The sequence below is a fragment of the Bubalus kerabau genome, chromosome 11 (genome assembly GCF_029407905.1).
Source record: "Bubalus kerabau isolate K-KA32 ecotype Philippines breed swamp buffalo chromosome 11, PCC_UOA_SB_1v2, whole genome shotgun sequence".
Classification (NCBI taxonomy): domain Eukaryota; kingdom Metazoa; phylum Chordata; class Mammalia; order Artiodactyla; family Bovidae; genus Bubalus; species Bubalus kerabau.
In genome coordinates this window covers 80,986,037-81,013,332 of record NC_073634.1, presented here as the reverse complement: position 1 = coordinate 81,013,332, position 27,296 = coordinate 80,986,037, and the positions used below count along the sequence as shown (strand labels likewise).

Here is a 27,296-nt window from a genome sequence, read left to right as displayed (position 1 = left end):
CTGAAAACACAGATGTAAATACAATATATTCCCTTGTCTTCAAGGAGCTCATAGTCTAATAAGAGGAAACAGAAATAGATGAAAATACCATTACAAAATATTGAAGTAAGTATAGCTCAAGCATTTCCTTAAGAAAATAGAGTTTTATTGGATCACAATAGGAAAGTAACACCCTCTTGAATTCATAAAAAGTGAAAGAAATGTTGCCATGTTTTCACAGTACATAAAAAGTACTGTGCCTTTCTCCACGTAAACCAAGTGAGATACCTGGAAAATACATTTATTATATTCACACTACTATAACTGTAATTTTAACTACACATTTGAACACTATCACAATGGTCTAAATTTAACAATACATATTTTAACAAAACATCCACATACATATTTATCTTGATACGCACTGAATCTAAATGCATATGTTTTACTATATATTGTCACACAAACAGTATTTACAAGTCACCAATGACCACAGAACTAACAAGCCCAAAGATTAGTGCTACATGAGCCTTCTGCTAGGACTGAGCCTGCAGACAAACTCTCTAAATCTTACACCAGAATTTTCTCAACCAGTGAAGTCTCCTATCCTGCGCCCATCATTACTCCAAATCTACACCTTAATGATAACTTTAATTAAATTAAACAGTTTACACATGGAGATTAAGGGCTAAAAACAGCACTTCATATTTTAAAGAATACTTTAAGCAAGATGAATGTACAGCTTGCTCTTTAGGTCAAGCTTTAAAAAACACACAAAACAATATCATGTGTTGCTTAGCATTATCTATACATAACTAAAAAGAGAAATGAAATTCACTCTAAATTCATGATAGTATAACACAAAGGCATAAAAGTGTGAGTATAATTTTGGACACCACGATGAGTTCTGTGTCTGTTTGTGGTTATGGGAAAGGTAGAATGTATAAGGCTAGAAAGGAAGGTTGAGACTAGATCAAGTAGAACCCTGAACATCACCCAGGAGTCTGGACTCCACTGTATAAGCAGTGAGAAGAGACCCAGGGACCTCAAAGGGAAGGACAAAGGTGCCATATGCGTTACAGGACCTCAGCTACAATGCTGGACTCCCTGCTCCTGTCTGCTGCTTTCTTCTGTCTTCCATGAGAATCTAACAATTTGCTTGATTCTCAACATTTCTTCTTGCTCTACCCTTTGGTTTTCTGCCTCTTTCTACCACTGACTCACTTGTTTATTTCTTGTGAGCCCTGAGACTTGACTGACTGTCCCTGCCTTGAGAGCATGTAGTCGTTCCCTCTAACCTCCATGTTCCTCTGCCAATCAGTCCTGGCAAGAGAAGGCCTACTGGTTTTTCTGTTTCTTTCAGTTTTGGGTGCTAGAATGGGAGTGGTTTAATGATTCTCTGGATAAACATCGCCCAAATTCATCATTCGTTGAAAGACTGTGTAATTTTTTTAGTTCATGTTTTATCAGGTGAAACTAACCCATGATTTCTAGCTTTTATGTTACACGTTTTGAACAAATGACTTAAAATAGTTGATAATGAATCTGCCATCAAGTAAGTTGACTCCATACTAAATCAAAGCCAGAAAGAGTTTATACTCCTAATTCCTCAAATTTTCTTTTCACACTTTTTTTCTCCCTTGAATCACCTCCTTCTGACATTGGTGAACATCTGTTCTCCCAATTATACTCAATTTATGACTGTGATAATGTGGCGCAACTAGAATATTATTTCCAACTGTTCATAATTTTAACATGTGCTAATATGAAGCAAAACATACTTTCAACATTTGATGTGTGGTTAGAGCTTATGTCTTTTCTCTCAGTAGTTATGTATTTTTCACACCATATTTTGCATGTCAGAAAACCTGTACTTTAGAACAATAATCTTGGATGATGAATAATATATCTGTCCAAATCAATCGACTGTAGCGTGCGTTTACAAATACAGCCTCCAGTATGTAAAACGGATGAAAGCACAACTGCTCTGGTTGAATGCGGGGGTGGGGGTGGGGGTGGGGGGGTGACTGGTGAAGCTCAGACCCCCATCTGCCCTTTATAGAACTTTTGGGGTACTCACAACATGGGTGGAAATTCACTAAAAGGCGGCATTCTCATTTCTTCGTATACATCTGTAGCACCACACACAATAACCTAGTAGGCTGTTGATAAATCCTTGAGGATGGATGAACTGCCCTTTCACCCTCCTCTAGAAACCAGTTTCCTTTGGCCCTGTGGTGGCCCTTTGGGCTAATGCCTCTAGATGGCACTGTTCTCATTAGTAGCAAAGGACCCAGGCTCTAATTATTGTCATTAACTCCAAGAGCACACAAGCAGCATAAGCTAAGGAAATTCAAACATAACAACAGATACTTTCTACTGGTTTTCCCCACCAAGACATCTTTACTGGTGAAGATCTATGGCAGGACTTCTGAAAATGTGTTACCAGGACAGATAATACTTAGGAGTTTGTTAGAAATGCGGAAGATTCTCAGGTCCCATCCCACATACACTGAATCAACAGCTCAGGAGGTGGCACCCAGTAATCTGTGTTCCAATAAATTCTCCAAGGGATTCTGATAACTGCCAAAGATTGAGAACCATTGATGGAAGGTTATTCTTTGAGTCTATTTTCAACTTTCAAAGTTGCTACTCATGTTCTGTTCAATGTTTTTGTCTTCAAGTATGACTTAAGGGCTTATTATGATAGCTGAGCTGGGACTCTTCTCAATAGGTAATTCAGTACAGAGTTTCTATTATGATGGTATTTCTCACTGAGGTCTGAATGTAGGAATATAACACACTAGCTAATCATCATTAAATTTTAACACCATGAAAGAAGTGTACTGTGAGGTATTTTCACTACTTCCTATCTCCTCCTGTCCGTGGTTATCTCTTCTCATTCTGGACTTAAGATAACAGGCCAGTTGGCAGCTTTTCGAGATTTAGTATGTAAAGCAAGCCTGTTTCCTAAGAATTCTTTTAACACCTCTGTGTTCCAACACAACACAAAGATAGTCAAAGCACATTTTAAGCAAACATAAATTTCCTGACAGGAAAAACTGCTGTAATAAACCCCCAACTTTCTTTGAGTATGTATGAAGAAATAACTTAGAACAATGAAATACGTATCTTTTAAACTATTTCAAGGTAAAGCAAGTGTATACCACACATTTGATTCACTTTCAGTCACATTTGAAGGTGATAGTTGTGGAAATAGAAGTTTTTAATCAAGGCAATGAAATCTTATATTCAATTTCACTTCACAAAATCTCTCATTGCTAGGTAATCCATAGTTACTTGCCTTTCAAAGCATACCCTAGTATTTAAGCAAAGTGTAAAAGGCTCGCAAGTAAATTGCATTCACAGAAAAATATATACACACATACATGTAAAAAGAGAAAGACACTATGAAAAATAGCATTTTGAGGGATTTAGGCAAGCATTTGCCGAGTTGCATAATCTCATCAATACTCCATTTACCCAGTCCCCCTTACAAGTCACAGCGGAAAAGGATGGCAGACCAGGATACAATCTGTGACCACGAAGGGCTATTTGCTGCACCAGCCACCTGGGATGAGCTACCACAGGACTAAAGCACTGGCCTCAGGGTCAGCAGTGCTGGCTTCCTGTCTGGATTCTACCATTCACGGACACAAGGTCATTTAGCCCTGTTGGGCCTTACTTTCCTTCCTTGAAAAATAAGGGTTTAAGATGGAATTTAATGAAGATACTTTTAGCTTTAGGGGTTTCCCATGTGGTGCAATGGCAAAGAATCTGCCTGCCAATGCAGGAGACTCAAGAGATGTGGATTTGATCCCTGGGTCGGGAAGATTCTCCAGAGGTATAAACGACAACCCACTCCAGTATTCTTGCCTAGAAAATCCCACGAACAGAGGAGCCTTGAGGGTTACAGTCCATGGGGTCACAAAGAGTCGGCACGCCTGAACAACTGAGCATAAGCACCCACTTTCAGCTTTAAGATTCTATATTTCTTTTTCTTTCTTTAAACTCTTTTTTTTAAGAGTGGAAGTTTTCAAACGTGCACAAGTCCAGAGAATAGTATAATAGATCTCTATGTATCCATGGTCTAGCTTCAACAATTATTCTTTTTCTTTCCAGCTTTACTGAAGTATGACTGACAAAATTTGCATATAGTTAGGTTGTACAACATTACTGTTTTTAAAAGTGTACAAGGTAATGACTTAATATGCATATAGACTGTTTATGCATATAAACAGTCTCTTTTTATTCTTTTGTATGTGGATATCCAGTTTTCCCAATACCATTTATTGAAGATACCATCCTTTTCCTATTGTGTATTCCTGGTGCCCCTGTCAAAGATTAGTTGAGCCTTTATTCATGGTTTTTTCCTGGGCTCTCTGTTCTTATGACACCGCCACACTGTTTTGATCACTAGCTTTGTAATATAGCTTGAAATCAGGGAGTGTGATACTTTAACTTTGAACCTGAACTTCAATCCTCTTCCTCCAGATTATTTTGCCTATTTGGTGTCTTTTGTGGCTCCACACAAATTTTAGGATATTTTTCTGTTCCTATGAAAAAAAATGCAATTAGAATTTTTGGAGGAATTTATAGAGGGACTACACTTAATCTATAAATTTATCATTCTAAACAGAACATGATTAGGGAAATAAAAAATATAAAGTAGATGAAAATGGTAATGGAAGAAATATGAGCAACTTTAGAGCTGAAACAGTTTGGATGTTCTTGCTTATCAAGGACCTGATCACTACTCAGTGTGGAAACTGTTTTTGAAGAGAGGAGGACATTAGCCAAGATAAGGGAATCTTACATGTAATGCTTTAAAAAGGGAGTCTGGGTGGTGAGATAATACTAATACTAAACAATGTAAAGTACATTAAGCACAGAGGTATTTTTCTGTAAGTGCTAGCAAAGAGACAGGCTCAAAGATACTCAAAGGCAGGTACTCAAAGATTTAGTGAGTAAATTGAATTAGGAAAAAAGAAATCTCAGATTGCACTCTCAAGAGTTGGCATCTGGCTTCCGTGGTGCCTCAGTGGTAAAGAATTCACCTGCCAATGCGTGAGATACAGTTCAATCCCTGATCCAAGAAGATTCCACATGACACAGAGCAGCTAAGCTCATGTGCCACAACTGCTGAGCCTGTGCTCTAGAGCCAGGGAGCTACAACTACTGAGCCCTTGTATCCTAGAGCCTGTGGTCTGCAATAAGAGAACCTGCCACAATAAGAAGCCCGTGCACCACAACTATAGAAAAGCCTGAGCAGCAATGAAGAAGCCCCAGCACAGCCAAAATAAGTAAGTAAAATTCTTTTTAAACAGAGTTGGAATCACAGTAGAGGAAGCTCAGAGGCAGCCAAGGCTGCCTCCTCCTCCTTCCTTGCCGATCCTGCACCCTAGGAAACGCAGGCTTCTGACTTTATCTTCTTCTGCAACCCTGACAGCCATCTGAAGAACTTTCTTTCCCCAGGGCACAATGTCAACCCTTAAAGAAAAACTGATTGCCACGAGTTGCAGAAGAAGAGGCAACGGTCCCAAACAATAAATCACTGTAGTGAGTGTTGGACAAGTTGGTATTGCATGTGGCATCAGCACTCTGGGCAAGTCTTTAATAAGCTTGCTCTTGTGGGTGTTTTGGAAAATAAACTCAAAGGAGAAATGCTGCACGTGCAGCACGGAAGCTTATTCCTTCAGACACCAAAAACTGTGGCAGACAAAGATTACTCTGTCACTGCCAATTTCAAGATTGTGGTGGTAACTGCAGGAGTTCGCCAGACAGAGGGAGAGAGTCGTCTGAATCTGCTGCAAAGGAACATTAATGTCTTTAAGTTCATCATTCCTCAGATCATCAAGTACAGTCCTGACTGGTGGTTCCAACCCAGTGGATATTCTCACGTATGTTACCTGGAAACTAAGTGGATTACCCAAGCACTGTGTGGTTGGCAGTGGATGTAATCTGGATTTTGCTAGACTTCACTATTTTATGGCTGTAAAACTTGGCATTCATCCCAGCAGCTGCCACGGATGGATTCTAGGAGAACATGATGACTCAAGTGTGGTTGTGTGGAGTGAAGTAAATGTGGCAGGCATTTCTCTTCAGGAACTGAATCCAGAAATGGGAACAGATAATCACAGAGAAAATTGGAAGGAAGTGCATAAGATGGTGGTTGAAAATGCCTATAAGTCATCAGCTCAAAGGCGACACCATCTGGGCTATTCGATTAAGTGTGGCTGATCTTATTGAATCCATGATGAAAAGTCTATCCAGGATTCACCTAGTGTCAACAACTGTGAAGGGATGTATGGCTTTGAGAATGAAGTGTTCCTGAGTCTTCCATGTATCCTGAACGCTCAGGAGTTAACCAGTGTTATCAACCAGCAGCTGAAGGATGAAGAGGTTGCCTAACTCAGGAAAAGTGCAGATACCCTCTCGGGCATCCAGAAGGACCTAAAGGACCTGTGGCTTCTGGCTGCTAGGCTATAGAAACCTAAAATTACAGTGTGATTAACCATGAGCCTTTAGTTTTCACTCATGTACGTGGAGCACAGTTTGCTTTTATCTTCCTAAGTATGTGAATCTGGACTCCTAGAATCAAAGCTCATGCTTGCAAGACAAGTTCTTGAACAAATCAAATAAACTAGTGTAGTGTGGGGGGCGGGGAAGAGTTGGCATCTGACGCTAAAGTCAATTTAAAATTAAGACAGTATTCTGGAAGACTAACATTTCAGGAAGCTGATCTATACTATGAAATGTAGGAATCCAGAGGAGAAGTCAAGAGCCAGCGAGTTGTGATGTTCACAGTGAGATGACCCATGAATAGTTGGATCTATGAACAAAGAAAAGAGAACCAAATCCCATACTAACTACAGAACCAGAGTATCTACTCTGTATGCACAAGAGTAATTTTGTTTCTCAAATTCTGTAATAACTACCTTGTGTCTTGACCATATGTATCAGTTAAAAGCCAAAAATAGGACATGGATAAAAATAGAAATGACCTCTTAACTGTCACTCACTTCTTCAAATAAAAACAATTTAGCATGCCTGCAGATGTTCATGAATGTGGAAAGAATTTCCACTTATAAGAGAAACTTATCCTTTGCTACTCAACAAGAGTGAGACTTCAAAGGGCCTGCTTCTAACACCTATAAGGTAATACTTCTGGGGATGGACTGAAGGGCAGCTACTAAAACTTGAACAAATATTTAGTAAAAATGTATTAAGAGATAATTTCTATGTCCTGCTATTGCTTTGGTATAATATTATATACATACCTTGACCAATACTTGTGATCGAATTAATACATGGATACATAACATTCTTATTCATGACTGTGTAGACTGAATATTTGTGTCCCCTAAAATTTTTGTGCTGAACAACTGCATGCCCACAGTGTGATGATATTTGGAAATGGGGACTCTGGGAGGTAACTAGGGTTAGAGGAGGTTACGAGGGTGGGGCCCTCATGAAGGGACTGGTGCCTTATTAGAAGAGATACCAGAGAGCTTGTTGCCTGGCTCTCACTCTTGCTTTCTCATCCTTCCTCTCACTCTCTCTCCCTCCCTCCCTGCCCCTCTGTCATGTGAGGACAAAAAGAGAAGGTGGTCACCTGAAAGCCAGGGAGAGGGCTCTCATTAGACCACAGTTATGCTGAAACTCTAATTTTAGACTTACAGTCTCCAGACTATGAGAAAATAAACTCCTGCTATTTAAGCTACCTAAGTTTATGGGTTTTGTTATGGGAGTCTGAACTAATACAATGAAAAAAGTATAATGCAAATATTAAAATAATTAAAAACTCTATTATTTGTTTTATTAAGAGATTTTATTTTTTGAATGATTTAGAGTTGTAGAAAATGTAAGCAGATTAGCCCAGCGAGTTCCCATATCACCTATCTCTTCATCCCTCCCCTAACCACACATGGTTTCCTCTGTCATTAGATGCTTGATAAGTACAAGAAGATGCTCAGACCATAGAAGCAGCATACCAGAAATAGGGGCAAACTAGGCAATGAAGCCAGAGCCACCTCTCTCCCAGTTCAGATTAACAAAGTGGTGCCCTTAGGAATAGGCTTTCCAGGTAGCTCAGTGGTAAAGAATCTGCCTGCCAATGCAGGAGATGTGGGTTCAATCCCTGGGTGAGGAAGATCTCCTGGAGGAGGAAATGGTTATCGACTCCAGTATTCCTGCCTGAAAATTTCCATGGCCAGAGAGGCCTGGCTTGCTCTATATAGTCCCTGGGTTCACAATGACGGAGCGCACACACACCCTTAGGGAATGCCTACAGAGAAACTGTTTATCTTGTTTCTAGTCATTTTTTTTTTTTTTTTTTAAGAGAGTGAACGTGCTAGAATACTCATGAATTAAAAGCAGGTAATTTGTAGCTCTCTGATCTACTTCCTCCATTTAAGGCTTCCAGCAATCTACCACACAGTTCTACCCTCAGCTTTCAAGGCTCCTCTGAATCTGGCCCTGCTCAGCGCTCAAGTACCTACTAAATGTCTCTTCCTGCCCCCATGTTAATCCTTCTGCCTATTACACCTCTGCACCCACCTCCACCCCTCAAATTCAAATTCTACTCAACTGTTAAAACTCGTTTACTCTCTCCTTTGTTTACTCTTTAAGTATCCACATGATCACAGGCCAGGGAATATCACTTAGTCACTCTACAAATGTGGGAATGAGAGCTTCTCTAGGGTAAGAACCATGGCTAAGGACCATGTCTTGTAACACTTCCCCATTCCTCTTAATACAATCCTGCAACTACAGTACATGACTGATAAATATATAGTTGATTACTAGTTGGTAAACAGAGATGGTAAGTCCTAGACAAACTATTTAATTTGCCCAAACTTTAAAAAAATTACCTGCAGAATAATTAAAATGACCCCTCAAATCCTAAAATTACCGGAATGTGGCATCATGGGTGCAATGCCACAAGCAGAGGTTTCCACTGGTGTAACTCTTAACCTCAGCAGGCTTTCTAGAAATATGAACACCCATTCACCGTAAAAGAAAGCAAATGTTAACGAAGACGTACCTTCTGAGCTTTTAAGAATCTTCTTGCCTCTGGGGGCTAAGGCATGCCCAGCATGACTGATAATCCAAATTGGAAAGCGTCTTTTTGTTGCAGAATACAAAGCCTTTGCAAATGGCACATACATGGCAGAAAAACCTGGGTTACCTATGAAAAGAAACACAGACTTTTAGATTAACCAAAACAATAAACTTACACAAGACAAAATACAGACTGAAAAAGAAAGGTATCTCCTTATACTTTCCCATACAAATTTAGTAACAATTACCTGTACAACTCAATTTTCATATCCTTTATACCTTAAGTCTGGGAATTATCATTTAGAAAATTTCTCCTACTGCTCTGTTCTCCAGTGGCTTCAAACAAACTCATCCTCCATGTTCCTCTACTTAATAGGTGGAACCACCAATCATAAACCAAGTCCTAACAGCACAAGTCTTTCTTGGTTCCTCCCTGTTCTTTATATCCAATTCACCAAGAGGTCCTGTTGACTTTGCTTCCAAAATACACCTCAATTTTGTCCAATTCTGTTAGTGTTACCACTTCCCACTGTGTTTTTCATGACAGCCTCCTAAAGGCTATTCTATCTACTCTTGTCCCCCTGGAATCTATGCTTCAGGGTGCTTGGATAGATTTCTCCAAACCTCAAATAGAATCGGAGCAGCACCCTACTTAAACATCTTTGAGTGTCTTTGCATCGCCTAAAATCATTAATACTGCCTGTAAGCCCCTTCAACATTTGCCTGTGAGCAGTTACCAAGCTGCATAAAAACCAGTGTCAGAATCATTCACAATGAGAATGTTAAAGAGTCTACTAAGTGTTTTCTGGTCTTTTATCACAAGTACTTATATTGTAAAGATTTGATCTCTGGAGGGAAAGACCACCAACTAATATACATAGATTTTTCTTGTGTATGTACAGAACGTATTTTTGACATGGGTTTGCTATAAAGAAACAGAATAAGTAATTAAAAAAAAAAGTCGATCTGATACATCTTTAGGGGCAAAAGAGTGAAATGGGGTTTTCATCTAACAATCATCATCTGTACAATGCCTTTGTAAATACTAGACCATTTCCATCAATATCTGTCCACTCAATGTATCTATTTCTTCATGCTACTAGGTTTTCTCCTCTTTGCGATTATGACAGGGTTTTGCTGTACTGATGTAACCTCTGTCATCCTTGTCAAATTTTACTGATTTCTTCTTCATTATATGTTTTAGTTTCCTACACAAGCAGTGTAGCAAAGTGGTTAAGGGTATAGACTCTGGAGCCAGATTAACTGCGATGGTATCCTGGCTTTGCCACTAGCCAACTGTGTGACCTTTGGCAAGTTACTTAACCTCTCTGGGCCTTGGTGTCCTCACACATAAAGTGAGGATAAGAAGCATACTACCTCATGTGAGAACTAAATGAACTAAAATGTGTAAAGTCCTTAAACACTGCTCAATACATTGTTCGCTGTATGTTAGGTATTCAAATTCATCATCAGTGTCCAGCCATGATAGTAACATATGATGGCCTTATCATGGCTACTGTTGCGTTCTGACCTAGTGACTCAAGTTCCAAATTCCTTTTTGGGATGGTGCTAGTGTCATCTTTGTGTTCTTTGGTCAGCTGATTAACTGCTGCTGTGCAGCAAGAGGAGAAAGAAGGGAAGAGGGGTGTATCCGAACAGAGTTACTGTAACATCAGTGTTGGATGTGATGACACTGTTTCATGTTTTATTCTTGTTTTATGTTTAAATCTTCAGTAAGGTTGGAATATTTTTGAATGTAAAGTACAAAGTAGCAATCCGACTTCTTTCCAAGTGAATGGCAGTGTCCCAAGACCATTTATTACATAACTCATTCTGAATTCTTACATTCATTCAGTGAGTCAGTACAGCTGCTCAGCTGTGTCTGGCTCTTGCAACCCCATAGATTGCAGCACGCCAGGCTTCCCTGTACATCACCAACTCCTGGAGCTTGCTCAAACTTATGTCCATAGAGTCGGTGATGCCATCCAACCATCTCATCCTCTGTAATCCCCTTCTCCTCCTGCCTTCAATCTTTCCCAGCATCAGGGTCTTTTCCAATGAGTCAGTTCTTTGCATCAGGTGGCCAAAGTATTGGAGTTTCAGCTTGGCATCAGTCCTTCCAATGAATATTCAGGACTGATTTCCTTCAGAATGGACTGGTTGAACCTCCTTGCAGTCCAAGGGACTCTCAAGAGTCTTCTCTAACACCACAGTCCAAAAGCATCAATTCTTCGGTGCTCAGCTTTCTTAATGGTCCAACTCAACATCCACACATGACTTTTGGAAAAACCATAGCTTTGACTAGAAAGACCTTTGTCAGCAAAGTGATATTTCTGCATTTTAATATTACATTCATCAGCTAATTCTAATTTCAAATAATTTCACTTATTTTTTCACTTTCTTCTCTGCCAGCACCATATTGTCTTGATTACCACATTGGGTTTTTTTTTTTTTTTTGATGTTTCAGTAACTGGTAGGTCCTTAGAATTGTTTTCACCAGTTTAAATTGTTAAAACTTTTCTTGGAATTCTGATTGAATTTTATCTCATTTACATACAAACAGAAATATTTTATATTTTCTACATTACTGAGTATAACCTTCTAGAAATGTCACGTATAATATTCAAATATTTTATGTCTTTCAGAAAGCAAAGTTTTGGACTTCCCTGACAGTCCAGTGATTAAGACTTAACCGTTTAATACAGAAGGTGCAAGTTCAACCCCTGGTCAGGGAGCTAAGATCCCACATGCCTTGCAGCCAAAAAAACCAAAATATAAAACAGAAGTAGTATTGTAACAAATTCAATAAAGACTTGGAAAATGGTCCACATCAAAAAAGTCTTAAAAAAACAAACAAAGCAAAGCTTTATAGGTTTCTTCACAGGGCAAGACAATAATAATAACCAACATTTTAAAGTGCTATAACTGTTTACATGGCAGGCAGTATTTAAGCGTTTTACATACATTAACTCATTTAGTACTATTATTATTTCAAGGTTATGGGATGTAGGCAACTGAAGTTGAGAGGTTAAATAGCTTGCCCAAGGTGTTACCGGTGCAATCTATCACACAGATGATAAATGCTCAGATAAATAAATATCTGAAAATTGAAAGAATATACAGAAGAAAATAATACTGATATTTAAAAAGAACATAAAATTACCTAGTCTAGGATCTTCTGCATACCTTGTTTTAGTTAATCTCACAACAGCTCTATAAAGCAGCTGACATTATCATTAAGGGTAATGAATGGACAGTCATTATTATTTTTATTACTACTACTATTATCACTACAATTATTATTACTTTTTAAATTTTCTGAGAATGTTAAACAGGTTTAACTTTAAGGAAAATCCAAAAATACAACTACATGATTTAGACACAATAGTCACAATGACGGGATAGATAATACCAGAATGAATAAGTACTAATAATTGAACTACTAGAAAACAATTTTTTCTCCCTATCTCCAGGTTTAAGTCTGAGTTCTTTCCCTAAATGACTGTAAGATCTTAAGCAAATCCCCTTAATCTTTCTAATTTAATATTTTATCTCCAGCAAGTAAGTGATCATGCCAACCACTCCATGTCCATTCATTCTATTCAGAACATAGTTTCTTTTTTGTATATTCTTTTATAGTTATTTTTTGTAATTTATATTCTAGTAGGCAAATATATTCCTATAACTAAACAGGAAAATAGCTCAAGAGTATGATAACTTCTATGAGGGAATACATAGGATCATATGACAGAGGAGATTAGGATGGCCTGAGAAAAATGTCTGAGGAGGTGGCATTTAGCTAAAACTCAAAACATGAGAAGAAATTCACCATGTAAAGATTTGATGAAAAGAATACTAGAATGTAGGAATAGGTGCAAAGGCCCTCAAGCAATAAAGAACTTGGCTCCTAAAGAGTACACAATGGCCAGTAACAAAGATCCAACTTAGAGACGGAGGTAGAAAATATAATGCAAAATGTTTAAATGTCATTGCATACTTCACCACTTAAATGTTATGGCTTATGTTACACTTTATGAACCATGAACTAAACTTCCTGGTTAGGAAACCACAGAGAAAATTAAAAGGGTCTTGTTTATACAACTAAAATCAGATGTGTGTGTGTGTGTGTGTATCCATCTCCAGGTGTAAGAATGCTCAAAAACATTCCAATACAGAAATGAAAGTCATAAATTTTATCAAAGGATATCAAAATGTGTTATAAACACCGGCTTGAACATACACAGTGAAATGCCTGAGCAACGGATAACAGAGGCTGTGGTGATTATCTCTAGACTCCAATTGCCAAAAAACGCTTACCACTGCAGTTGTAGACTTACGCCTTCTATTAATAGTTAACCTTGTAGGGGACAAAAACCACCATATATCAAGTTAATGTGGTATAGCATCTAGAGAACGTTGTCATGTGGACAGAACTTTGGGCTTTGAGTTTTCCATAAAGTCTTGTCTTCTCCAACTCCACTCTGTGTACTCACAACACAGAACATGCCACATGATTCCACTATCCCCGTATGACCACTTGAGAACTATAATGATTCAATATATTCTATGTGAACACCCACACTGTCTCCTTTTGCTTATTTCATTACTTAAAGTCCAAGTATGTTAGTAGCAGAAATTCTACAACAAAAGTTCATTGGAAAAGATGAAACTAAATTAAAAGCTCCTCAGTCTGTGGATTCCAATAAAAAATTCCTCATTATCATCATTACTAACTTAAAAGTCATGGACAAATTTTGCTATGTGTGTAAGCAAAGTGATTTAAAATAAAAGGTTTATGTCAGTCTACCTGAGATGGACTAAACATGAGGTCTATAGAGGCTTAACAATCTTTGAAAAACTGTCATCCTAATTCTCCCCACAGTACAAACAGACAGCCCCCAGATAAAATACAATTCTGAACTCCACAAATTAAAGAGCAGCACCAGTCTACAGCCTGCACAAAGTCCAAGGAAAAGGGCCAAGGGTGGCAAGGAGAATAGAAGGGTAAATATAAAAGAACACCAGGAAATGAAACGATATGAAAATGATCAAAGCACTAGAAAACGGTGAGACAATTAAGAAACAAATGTTTTAAGCTTCCCTTTTTCCAGTGTCTTCAATGAATGCTCCTTCTATCTTTTCACCATATCTTAAACCTGGCTCTCTCTAAACGGCCTCTCTTCCTTTCAGTTCAGTTCAGTCATTCAGTCGTGTCTGACTCTTTGCAACCGCCACAGACTGCAGCACGCCAGGCCTCTCTGTCCATCACCAACTCTCGGAGTTTACTCAAACCCATGTCCATTGAGTCAGTGATGCCATCCAAACCATCTCATCTTCTGTTGTACCCTTCTCCTCCTGCCCTCAATCTTTCTGAGCATCGGGGTCTTTTCCAATGAGCCAGTTCTTTGCATCAGGTGGCCAAAGTATTGGAGTTTCAGCTTCAGCATCAGTCCTTCCAATGAATATTCAGGACTGATTTCATTTAAGATGGACTGCTTGGATCTCCTTGCAGTCCAAGGGACTCTCAAGAGTCTTCTCCAACACCACAGTTCAAAGACATCAATTCTTTAGTGCTCAGCTTTCTTTATACTCTAACTCTCACATCCGTAAATGACCACTGGAAAAACCATAGCCTTGACTAGATGGACCTTTGTTGGCAATGTCTCTGCTTTTTAATATGCTGTCTAGGTTGGTCATAACTTTTCTTCCAAGGAATAAGCGTCTTCTACTTTCATGGCTGCAATCACCATCTGCAGTGATTTTGGAGCCCAGAAAAATAAAGTCTGTCACTGTTTCCACTGTTTCCCCATCTATTTCCCATGAAGTGATGGGACTAGATGCTATGATCTTAGTTTTCTGAATGTTGAGCTTAAGCCAACTTTTTCACTCTCCTCTTTCACTTTCATCAAGAGGCTCTTTAGTTCCTCTTCACTTTCTGCCATAAGGGTGCTGTCATCTGCATATCTGAGGTTATTGCTATTTCTCTCAGCAATCTTGATTTCAGCTTGTGCTTCCTCCAGCCCAGCGTTTCTCATGTACTCTGCATATAAGTTAAATGAGCAGAGTGACAATATACAGCCTTGACGTACTCCTTTCCCTATTTGGAACCAGTCTCTTGTTGCATGTCCAGTTCTAACTATTGCTTCCTGACCTGCATATAGGTTTCTCAAGAGGCAGGTCAGGTGGTCTGGTATGCCCATATCTTTCAGAATTTTCCACAGTTTGTTGTTATCCACACAGTCAAAGGCTTTGGCATAGTCAATAAAGCAGAAAGAGATGTTTTTCTGGAACTCTCTTGCTTTTTCAATGATCCAGTGGATGTTGGCAATTTGATCTGTGGTTCCTCTGCCTTTTCTAAAACCAGCTTGAACATCTGGAAGTTCACGGTTCATGTACTGTTGAACACTAGCTTGGAGAATTTCGAGCATTACTTTATTAGCATGTGAAATGAGTGTAATTGTGTGGTAGTTTGAACATCCTTTAGCATTGCCTTTCTTTGAGATTGGAATAAAAAAAAACAAACAAACTGACCTTTTCCAGTCCTGTGGCCACTGCTGAGTTTTCCAAATTCGCTGGCATATTGAGCGCAGCACCTTCACAGCATCATCTTTTAGGATTTGAAATAGCTCAACTGGAATTCCATCACCTCCACTAGCTTTGTTTGTAGTGATGCCTCCTAAGGTCCACTTGACTTCTCATTCCAGGATGTCTGGCTCTAGGTGAGTGATCACACCATTGTGGTTATCTGGGTCATGAAGATCTTTTTTGTATAGTTCTTCTGTGTATTCCTGCCATCTCTTCTTAATATCTTCTGCTCTGTTAAGTCCATACCATTTCTGTCCTTTACTGTGCCCATCTTTGCATGAAATGTTCCCTCAGTATCTCTAATTTTCTTGAGGAGATCTCTAGTCTTTCCCATTCTATTGTTTTCCTCTATTTCTTTGCACTGATCACTGAAGAAGACTTTCTTATCTTCCTTGCTAGTCTTTGGAACTCTGCATTCAGATGGGTATATCTTTCCTTTTCTCCTCTGCCTTCTTTTCTCAGTTATTCGTAAGGTCTTCTCAGACAACCATTTTGCCTTTTTGCATTTCTTTTTCTTGGGGATGGTCTTGATCCCTGCCTCCTGTACAATGTCATGAACTTCTGTCCGTAGTTCTTCAGGCACTCTGTCTATTGGATTTAATCCCTTGAATATATTTGTCATTTCCACTGTATAATTGTAAGGGATTTGATTTAGGTCATACCTGAATGGTCTAATGGTTTTCCCTACTTTCTTCATTTTAAGACTGAATCTAGCAATAAGGAATTCATGATCTGAGCCATAGTCAGCTCCTGGTCTTGTTTTTGCTGACTGTATAGAGCTTCTCCATCTCTGGCTGCAAAGAATATAAGCAATCTGATTTCGGTACTGACCATCTGGTGATGTCCATGTGTAGTAGAAACCTCACTATTCTCTAACACTTCCTACACCTCAATAACAGCAAAGGCTTTTGCAACACTGTATTCCTGACACCTCATACCAGTGAGTGAGTGAATGAACATCTCTGAGTGGGTAAGTATAGAGTAAGCTGTTTCTCCATTACTAGTTTATCCTACTGAACAACCTCTCTTCCTCTAAGGTTGAAGCCATCTACTTCCATCCATCAACTTTTTAGTCACTCTTACACATTCCTTGAAAACCCTGACCCTTAAAAGAGATGTCAGTTTCACTTGTCATTCCAAAGACTTAAGTGATTTCAAAATCTGGGTGGACTAACTGAGCCAACACCTTTGTCCCATAATTCATTATCCTGATCATATTCAAAGAACTTCACCTATATCTGACGTAAGCAACCAATTCAAGTAGCCTCGGCCTAGACCGGTGGTGTGCATAAACTAAAAGCTGATGCTCTGTGACAACTAGAGGGGTGGGGTGGGGAGGGAGGTGAGAGGGAGGTTTAAGAGGGAGAAGACATATGTATACCTATGGCTGATTCACGCTGATATATGACAGAAACCATTGCAATATTGAAAGCAATTATCCTCCAACTAAAAATTAAATTTAAAAAATCCACTAGAGGACTTCTTAAGAATTGTACCACTCCCAGAGTTTCTGGTTCATTAGGTTTAGGACAGGGTCCCCAAATTTGCATTTGTAACAAGTTATTAGATGATACTGTTTGTTCTGACAACTTTAAAAATCACAGGTCTGTGTCTCTTCATTACCCAGAAATGGTTTACATTCAAAGCATCCCAACTCTGATAGCCATTTTCCAGCTTGACCTTTGGCCCTTTTAGACTTCACTCCCAATATACCTGTATTTGATCACAGCCCTACTCAAAATCTACCTACTTGCTTTTGGTCAATAATTCCTTTCATTCTGCATATTTGTGTCAGTCCAGCATATTTGCTATTTTTAATGCTGACCAATTTCCTCAAGGCCACAATCACCCTCTGCCATCCTTACTCCCCACAGATCACCTCAACTCTTAACAGAGAAAACAGAGGTCAAAAGGCAGGAACTACTTCATTTCCTCTGAACACGCCTTCACACTTCTTCATTTCAGTAACCAACTTCACCTCCTTCATTCTAGCCTCAGAAAGATATCCCTTCTAAAGTCCAAGACAATATTTTTGATTATTTTTTCAATCCTACATTCTACCATGGTCTCAAACCTCTGCTTCATCAAAAGAACACTTCTTATGCCTATAATTTCAAACTCTCCCTCACTACAGGCAGAGTAAATGTATTTTTAATTTTAATAGAAAGCTGACATACTGCTTTTCAAAAATACTGTAACATTGTAGCAGAACATGGGAAGTTTATTTTCAGAAAAGGTTAAACCAAAGAGAGGTTCTGGATCAGAAATCATAGCCCAGCTGAGAACAAAAGCACTATACTGAGAAGAAACGCTGAAATTCTAACCTCTTTTCCCTTGTTCAGCTCTAACACCAGCAGCCAGGCATCCATGCCTCAAATGCGATGCTAGGAAGAGTCCTTCCTGGGAAAAGTGAACAATTCAAAAAACAGGTACAGATACTGAAAGCTAGAAATCCTCCAGTGAATGCTAGGTCCCTATCAAATTACCTTAAGGTGAGGACAACGTAGGGTGACCAACCGTTCTATTTTGCCCATCCTGTTGTCATGGTTTTAGTACTGAAAGTTGTGTGTTCTAGAAAACCCCTCAGACTAGGATGGTTGGCCATCTGTGGACAAGCTCCACCTCTGAATACAAACTTCCAATCAACTGTTGATGTCTTCCTTTTAAAAATGAAACAGTAGTCAAGGATTATCAAACATTTGAGAAAAAACAAACACTAGTGGAAACAGAAAACAGAACGCAGCAACAACTAATAATGCAAGAAGCCAAAAAAAAAGGTTATGCACCGACAAAACATGAAACAGAAGAGTATGAAAAAAAGAAAGAACACAGAGCTTTGAGAATTGAAGTACAATTTCTGGTTTAAAAAGGTCCACCGAAATCCAAATACAATGCATGAAAAACACCGACACCTTGGGGCTTGGTTGTAAAATTTCAGAATCTTAGAACAAAGAAAAGATCTAAAGTATTTTTTTCCCAGCAGAGAGGGATAACTTCACACATAAAAGATAAAAAAAAAAAAGTCAGAAAAATACCAAGACTTCTCAAAAACAGTTAAAACCCTGGAAGACACTGAAAATTTACTCCAAGTTCTAAGGAAACTACCATCTCTAACCTAGAACTCTAAGACATTTTCTGACAGGCTAGACCATCTTTCCCATGCTACATGGGAAGATGAATACATGTAGCATGGGAAAGATGAATTCCCATGTACCTCTTCTCAGGAAGTTCCTAGCAGGTGTGGTCTACTGAAAACAGGGAAATAAACCAAGAAAAATATGGGATTGGGAAACAAGGAATACAACCCAAGAGAAAAGTGAAACGAGTCCTCAGGATGGCTTGTGTAGGAGGCCCAGAGAGCAACCAGTCTAGACTGGAATGGAAGAACATAGAATTCTGGGCACAGTGCCAAAAAATGAACTAAAACAAAACAGAAAACTGATTACTCCAAATATGAGAAGATTTTTTCACTTCTAGAGAATAATTTTAGGATAAATTACTGATTGAAACAGATAGCTAAGCAAATAAAAGAGAATTATTAACACAGGGAAAACAAAAATGTACAAGAAAAAAAATGTAACAATACTCCATAGGCCTAGCTGTGTACATGATATGTTGTGCTATAAAATGATACATATTTACAGTTTCATTTTTAATCTTTGAGCCTGATATATATATATATATATATATATATATATATTTTTTTTTTTTTTTAAGCTCATAACTTTAAATAGTGCAATAAAGTATCTTTCCCTATCATTCTATTGACACTGATTCAGCCAAAGATCACATATTACCCAGTTGACAAATTCCAGAATAAATGTTCTACCATAAACTTATAATCATCTTGAAATGAGACAGTAAAAATTATTTAGAAATACTTGATAAAGTTCTAATTATTCTAAGTATTGCTGAGGAAATTTTAAAGCAGGTTATAAAATGATATGTATGGTATACATCATGATTTTTAAAATGTGTATATTATATATATTATTAATGCACAGAGGATTAAAAAGTCCAGCCACTAAAGTATTAAGGGTGGTTATTATCAATGGTTTGAGTGATTCTATTTCCTTCCACAAGGATTTTTATGTTTATCAAATTCTCTTTAAAATCAGAAATAGTCACATGTATCTGTATACAGTCATCTTATCCAACTTTTTAAACTTACCAGGAATAATGAAAATAAGCAGCTTAGGCCTCGTGCCACTTTGATTATTAATGAGGTCAGTCCAGGGCCCACACTTTAGAACCTGGGTTTCAACTCCACAACATAAAATGAATTCCTCATGCACAGGAATTTCTTCCTTGATTTCTGAGTCCATTTCTAAATAAGGGGAGAAGAACAATATGAAGAGTCACTAAAATATAAAACTTTGAGCCAAAGGCAATATTCGAGAATAAAGAAGACAAAATTCAATATACCTAGAAGGAAATGTCACAAAGAGTTATGGGAAATATATGACTATTTCGCTACCCTAGATTTTTGGATTAAAAAAAAAATTAAACCACAAGAGTATGGAGATAGAGGGACACGTCTGGTGAAATTAAAGACAATAGAGGAGTGTGAATCAAAACAAAAACCCCGCCACTCTCTTCTACAGTCTAAACTGACAATATCCATGGCTAGCTTTTATTTTCCCTCTGCTGGAATTCTCCTATAGCTATATGCTCTACCAGTGAGACCTGGTGAAGTCTGATGAAGAAACAGAGGCTCTCGCTGCACTTGTACTCTCCCAGATAAGAAGGTAAAGAAGGACAGTGAACTCCTTGATGAGCTCTGAGTTTTTCCTTTATTTTATATTTTTATGATATTAAAGCATTATATTATTAAATTATGAAATGGGTAGATAGAAAAAAACAGAATATCAGATAGCATCACAAACAATTTTCTGAATAACCATAAAACAATTTTCTGAATACTTAAGATACGTGCAAAAATGCAGTCCCAAATTATTTCTATCAGCCCTCCAAATCTGCCTCTGCCTCTAAAATAGGACCATGTCCCAGACTTTCACTGCTCTTTCTAGCCTCCTCTTTAACTATCTTCCATTCATTCAAAGCCCTCCAGAGTCTAGATTATAAATTCCCCTCATTTTTTCTCCTCTTACTGCTTTACCATTAACCTTGCACTCGGGTCTGTCTTGTCCCTGCAGTTCCTCAGTTGACTTCATGCTTTTCTGGTCCTAGAGCTTTGCCAATGTTTTACTCCCTCACCATTTTTCAGACGCTTTCCTCCTTGTGCCAGTTATCAATATACTGCCTCCAAATCCACTCTTCATTGCCTTCTCTGGACAAATGGATCTGAGTTTTTAAAATATTTTCCCTCTGCCAACTGACATGATGTTAACCTTGAAGAACGGGCTGGAAGAGAGACACTGCAGAAGAAGGGATTTTTCCCCCCTGGTTTCAGTATACTCTCCCAGGAGATTTCTCGAGGACTCATCCCTCCCACTTCCACGCTCAGGCTGTGAGGTCTCTCTAGAGCAGTGACTTCCAAGCAGAGACAATTTTGTCCCCCAGAAGACATATGGCAAAAAATAAAAACAGTTTTTATTGTCACTTGGTATCAGCGGAGGTATTACTACCAGCATCTAGTGAGTAGAGGCCAGGGATACTGCTTAACACCCTACACTGTACAGTACAGGCCCCCACAACAAAGAATCACTAGCCCAAAAGGTCAATAGTGGAAAACTGTCTGGAATGAAAAATTTTCACTTATGAAGTGGGGACTCCTTTCAAAATTATATTAAAATACATTGACTGACTAAGTAAACAAAAGTATCATCTCACCTTTTCAACTGATTTTTGGTTCACTAATAAATGTCACTGTAGCCCAATCTCTAAAACTATCACAAAATACAATATATTTATAAAGGTCTTATGACATTTATAAAGTGTTAGAAACAATTAGATTTAACTGTTATACACAGTAAAAAATTAGAGTGCTGACAGAGAGGACACTGGCTAAATTTAAGATTTGCACCAGAAAGAGAATCCAAAGTTATTAACTATATTCAACTCATAAACACTTAATTTCAAAGTAAATGACATCTTAGGAGTTTAGCCACAGAATTAACAAGAAAGCAAGCAGATATGAAAGTCAAACAGTCTATGAAAATTGGAAAACAAGCAAAACACTAACAATAACTCTAAACACTTCAAGTAAAATACCACTGAGAAACCTGGAGTTAATGTACATATTGTAAAGCATCTTTTTATTTTACTTCACTCTTATGTTTCTGAATCTTACACAGCCAAATAACAACAAAGTAAAGAAAAATTTTACTTTCTTCCTTACCTAAGAACCCAGGGTAATTCAATGCTGCAAACAATGGGCAGATTATCAGGAGACAATGTGTTCTAATATAAATTATTAAAGGTTGATGGCCCTGCCCTCAGGCATCACCTACAAGCAATTTTTAATGATCAATTTTGGCAAGCAGCAAGACTTACTCTGGATTAAAATCCAGGTACACAGTGTAGCTACAATCTGCACAATTTAGGTAAGCTTTACTCAGGTAAGCATAGGTGTTTATCTGCTTATATTAATTGGATTCTAACTTTATTTAGGTCAAAAGAAAGAAAAAGAAAACTACACACTAACACCTCTCATATCTATACCTTAACAAAATATTAATAAATAGAATCTAGCAACATAGAAGATGAGTTATGTGGGATCTATTCCAGGTATATTTAACATTCAAAAGTCAATCAATGTAGTTTACCTATTAAGATACTAAAGAAAAAAAACACATATTCACATGAGTTAACTAAATGCACATCCTGTTACCCAACAATTGTATTACTGGGTATTTGTCCGAGATGTATAAAAACATATTCATGCAAAAACATTCAAGCAAAGATTCACAGCAGTTCTATTTGTAATAGCCTATAACTGGACACTACAAAAAAGTGAATGGCTAAACCAACTATGGAGAAGGCAATGGCACCCCACTCCAGTACTCTTGCCTGCAAAGTACCATGGACGGAGGAGCCTGGTAGGCTGTAGTCCATGGGTTCGCTAAGAGTCGGACACGACTGAGCGACTTCCCTTTCGCTTTTCACTTTCATGCGTTGGAAAGGGAAATGGCAGCCCACTCCAGTGTTCTTGCCTGGAGAATCCCGGGCTGGGGAGCCTGGTAGGCTGCCGTCTATGGGGTCGCCTAGAGTCGGACACGACTGAAGCGACTTAGCAGCAGCAGCAGCAGCAAACCAATTATGATAAGCCATACCATAGAGTACTACTCAGCAAGAAAAAGGAACAAACTATCGACTCACTCAACAGTTTGCATGGATCTCAAAGGACTCACACATCCTGTCTGGTGTGCAAAAATTAAAAAAAAGAAAAAAAAAAACTCAAAGGTGAGAGATTACAGTAAACTCCCAGTGAAAGTGAAGTCGCTCAGTCTTGTCCGACTCTTTGTGACCCCGTGTACTGTAGCCCACCAGGCTCCTCCGTCGATGGGATTCTCCAGGCAAGAATACTGGAGTGGGTTGCCATTCCCTTCTCCAGGAGATCTTCCGACCCAGGGATTGAACCCAGGTCTCCCACACCGCAGGCAGACACTTTACTCTCTGAGCCACCAGGGAAACCCAAAACTTCCTGATGGCTCAGACTGTAAAGCGTCTGCCTACAATGCGGGAGAACCGGGTTCGATCCCAGGGTCGGAAAGATCTCTTGGCGAAGGGAATGGCAACCCACTCCAGTATTCTTGCCTCCTCCCACCTCCCCACCCCAAAACACGGGCTCAAAGAAAACTCCCAGTAGCCTGCAGCAAAGAACTTCAAGAGAGCTATGAAATCGGTGCAGGGGTGTGGGCAGGTCATGCTTTACGAGTTGACATTTACTGAGTGCTTATTACGTGCAAAGTACTGTTCCAAGTGTTACATGAACTATCTCAGTTAAGAAAACAATCTTATCAAGTGGCTACTAATGTACCCCATTTTATACATTAGACAAAATGAGACACGGACTATTTCCGAAAAATACCATGATGCATCACACGCGGTAGAGGCAACAAAAGTCACAACTGTTTTCCCAAAATGCTGCACTCTTTAAGTTCAAGGCAGCAAGTGCCATTCTGACCTTGGCGTCACGGAGAACTATTAGACCAACTAGAGTGAACCTCAAACAAAGGGTGGTGGCGGTTGTCCAGTCGCTAAGTCATGTCCGACGCTGCGTCCCCATAGACTGCAGCACGCCAGGCTCAGAGGAGTGCCAAGTTCAGAGATTGGTGCAACATTCAGTTCTCAAGGATACCTGGTGTAGCAAATTTGAGAGAGGCGGCGGGAAGGCGGTTGATCCTGAGGAGAAACTTGATTCCAAACCAAAAGAGACCATCAATGGACAAGGTGGGAAAATGACACCCAGGGCGACAAGACAGCTGACTCGCTCAGGGCTAGAAGCTTAAGTTGGTTCAAGAACTCAGACCTTTGGACTCCCTAGCCCAGACTGTGGCCACTTCTAGTCACTTGTTCCCAACCAGCCGCCCAAAGTCCGGGCCCCCTACTCCCTCAAAGGGGCCGCCATAAGACTCCCTATAGACAGGCTGCCCTTAGCGGTCCACATGGTACGTTCCCGCTGGGCCGGCAGCCAAAGGGCTCCGGGCCCCCAAGCGGTCGTAGCACCATTATTCACGCTCCTACCGGCCGTCTGGCTAAGGGCGGCACGGGCTCTGCGAGAGCCATTAAGAGAAAGGGCTCTAGCTCCCGGGTGCCTGTCCCACCATCCTTCGCCTACGAAGGCACCCCCAGAACGTGGGAGGAAGCTCCTCACCTGTCCACCCGGAAGGCACCACCTTCTGCCAAAACCTCAGGCGTCACAGGGTCCAGAAGTCCCGCCCCCTCCGACGTAATAGAGCCGCGCCGCGCGCCGCGCTGGGGAACCGGGCCCCTCCAGGTCACGGGGTGTGGCGAGTTTTGCAAGATGCTTGACTTTGGCTTGGACCCGGTGGCCCGGATCCAGCGAAAGCGCCGGAAAACTTTATCTGTGCTGGAACTTTCTTTCCTCCTTCATTTGAATTTCACCTGCCTTTTATTTTAAGCATCCTTGATACACTTAAAGCTTCCCTTTCTCCAAGTCTTCCCCGTGTTTTCCTCTGCCCATGTTTCCTTTTCCTCCCTTACTGGTTGCATCTTTTTCTGTAGTTTGCCCACATTCACGGGAAAGTTGGGTCTCAGCTGACCTGTTTGTTAGCGTTAATATACCCAGCCTCTGCTAGTCGGCCCTGTAGCAAAATGATGAAGATCCCTATTTCAGAAATATTTTAAGCTGTGGACTGAAAAAAGGATGCACAACTTGAGAGTTGCCTGTTAACGTTTATTTGGGGGCAAAATGAGGACTGCAGCTTGGGAGGCAGCGGCCTCAGATAGCTCTGAGAGACTGCTCCAAAGAGTCAGTAGTGGAAGGTCGATATATAAGATTTTGGTGAAGGGGGGAAGTTCAATACAATTAGGCACTCCTTTTTACAAAAGGTTTTCTGCTTGTCATGAGCCTCTGACTTCACCATGAAGGGATTTAGTGCTTTTTTAAGGGCTTGCCAGATAGCTCAGTTAAAGAATCCACCTGCAATGTAGGAAGGAGATCCTGGTTTGATTCCTGGGTCAGGAAGATCTGCTGGAGAAGGGATAGGCTGCCCACTCCAGTATTCTTGGGCTTCTCTTGTGGCTCAGGTGGTAAATAGGCTGCCTGCAATGTGGGAGACCTGGGTTCAATCCCTGGGTTGGGAAGATCCTGTGGAGAAGGGAAAAGCTACCCACTCCAGTATTCTGGCCTGGAGAATTCCATGAACTGTATAGTTCATGGGTTTGCAAAGAGTCAGACAAAACTGAGCTACTTTCACTTTCACTTCTGTTGTCACAAGGCTCCAATGTCACCATGAAGGGATTTAGTGCTTTTCTAGATATGAGGAGATGCAAGGATTGAGGTCATAAAATCCGTTCCTAAAAACATCCAACCATCTAAAGACCTGTCCCACCAGATTTCCTGGAGCACAGAGTGCCTCACTCCACACTGAACTCCCTTGTGCTGTTTCAACAGCACAGGGTTCAATCTCCACGGAGGCAGATGGCCAATTCCCTTATTGATGTTCAGTTGTTGGCAAATGCTCCTGGCAAGTGCCAATTTATAGTTGACAGAGCTTACATAACTAAACTTCATGAAGACAAAAGCCATATTCATTTTGTGAACTGTTGATATCCTCAGCACCTGGCACATAGGTGAGTGGCATATGTCTGTCCAAAAATGCAGTAGAGAAAACGAAATAGTTTTCTAGCACCAGGGAGAAACAGACAAGTAGACTGGTGAATCTGTAATCTCCCCCACACATAGAAAAGAAGACTTGATCCTTTTGTATTTAATATCTCAGTGGAGGCACCATCTTCGAGCTGCTAGTTGGAAGTTGATTGGTACCTCTTCATTACCTTCTCTGCTTTTGGTTTACTTCTAAATATAATAGTTAACCCAAAGAGTTTAGAAAAGGCCACTGCTTGTGCTTAGAGCTTCTCATGGATCAACATTTTGAATCCTCACACAACCCCAATGAGGTCAATATTAATACATGACTGTAGAGTCTGGAAATCGACAAATGCACAAAATAAGTGAATAATGACAATGCAATCACGCTACATGGGGGCTTCCCAGGTGGCACTGGTGTTAAAGAACCTGTCTGCCAGTGCAAGAGATTTAAGAGATGTGGGTTCAATCCCTGGGTCCGAAGATCCCCTGGAGGAGGGCATGGCAACCTACAACAGTATTCTTGCTTGAAGAATCCCATGGACAGAGGACCCTGGAGGACTACAGTCCATAGGGTTGCACAGAGTCAGACACCACTGTAGCAATTTAGCACATATGCATGGCACTAACATGACTTGTTCAAGGCGTTGTTGTCCCTCATTACTAATGCACAGCTCAATGTGTGCAAAATTCCAGTGAGTGTGGTTAAAGTGCAGCAGTTTTTTCAATTCTTGCATATGCATTTGTGGTGCATTGCTAAAGTGATTTTTGTCTCCAATTTCATTAAATAAGTCTGTGCCAGAAAAAGTAACCACAGGGGTTCCATCTTTTTTTTTTTTAATCTATCTTTCCAAATCTTTGGCCAGTCTATGTTCAGTTCAGTTCAGTCGCTCAGTCGTGTCTAACTCTTTGCGACCCCATGAATCACAGCATGCCAGGCCTCCCTGTCCATCACCAATATCCCCATATTATTTGCTGTTCTACAAATAGTTTCTACTTTTGACCTTGAAGGCATTTGTTAGGATTGCACTTCTCTTATAGGCTAGGGGTGGGGGACTTGTAGGAAGGGAGCGGCCAAGGGGATGTGACTATTTTTGGCCAATGAATTGTGAGGAGAAATACTGTGTCACTTCCAGGCTGAGCAGTTGATATTTCTTGTGTGAAATCCTCCAAAATATCACTGTATCCTTTGTCGAGGTGATGGCAACATTTGAATGATGTCTGTCCCAACAGCCTGTGTCTTTGAGTAGCTGCTGCTACATAAAACCTGTTGACCATCCTGTGATGACTATTGGAGAAAGAAACCTCTGTTGCTATTTTTGGTTCTGTTACAATGTAGCCTGTCTGCGTTGATACAGAGGGACAGCCTGCAGCAGAGAGGCTCTCTTTCCTCACTCTCATGATTTAAATTCCAAATACTCAGGAGAGACTT

At 39.8% G+C, this 27,296-nt stretch overlaps 1 protein-coding gene and 1 pseudogene across 10 annotated transcripts in view; one reads left to right on the top strand and one right to left on the bottom strand.

The window, feature by feature from the left end:
• LDAH (lipid droplet associated hydrolase) overlaps positions 1–25,217 on the bottom strand; it is a 90,402-nt gene extending 65,185 nt beyond the window's left edge. Inside the window, exons 1-4 of one of the 10 annotated variants that reach the window (XM_055540846.1) lie at positions 24,407–24,442; positions 23,891–23,945; positions 19,799–19,954; positions 9,026–9,169 (exon numbers count right to left, since the gene is read on the bottom strand). In XM_055540846.1, coding sequence (XP_055396821.1) covers positions 9,026–9,169; positions 19,799–19,952 — 298 coding nt within the window. In that variant the 5' untranslated portion in view covers positions 19,953–19,954; positions 23,891–23,945; positions 24,407–24,442. The other 9 variants (XR_008700541.1, XM_055540844.1, XM_055540849.1 and 6 more) reach the window with 9 other exon arrangements.
• On the top strand, positions 5,461–6,468 carry LOC129623421 (L-lactate dehydrogenase B chain-like; annotated as a pseudogene).
• Positions 25,218–27,296: the final 2,079 nt, after the last annotated feature.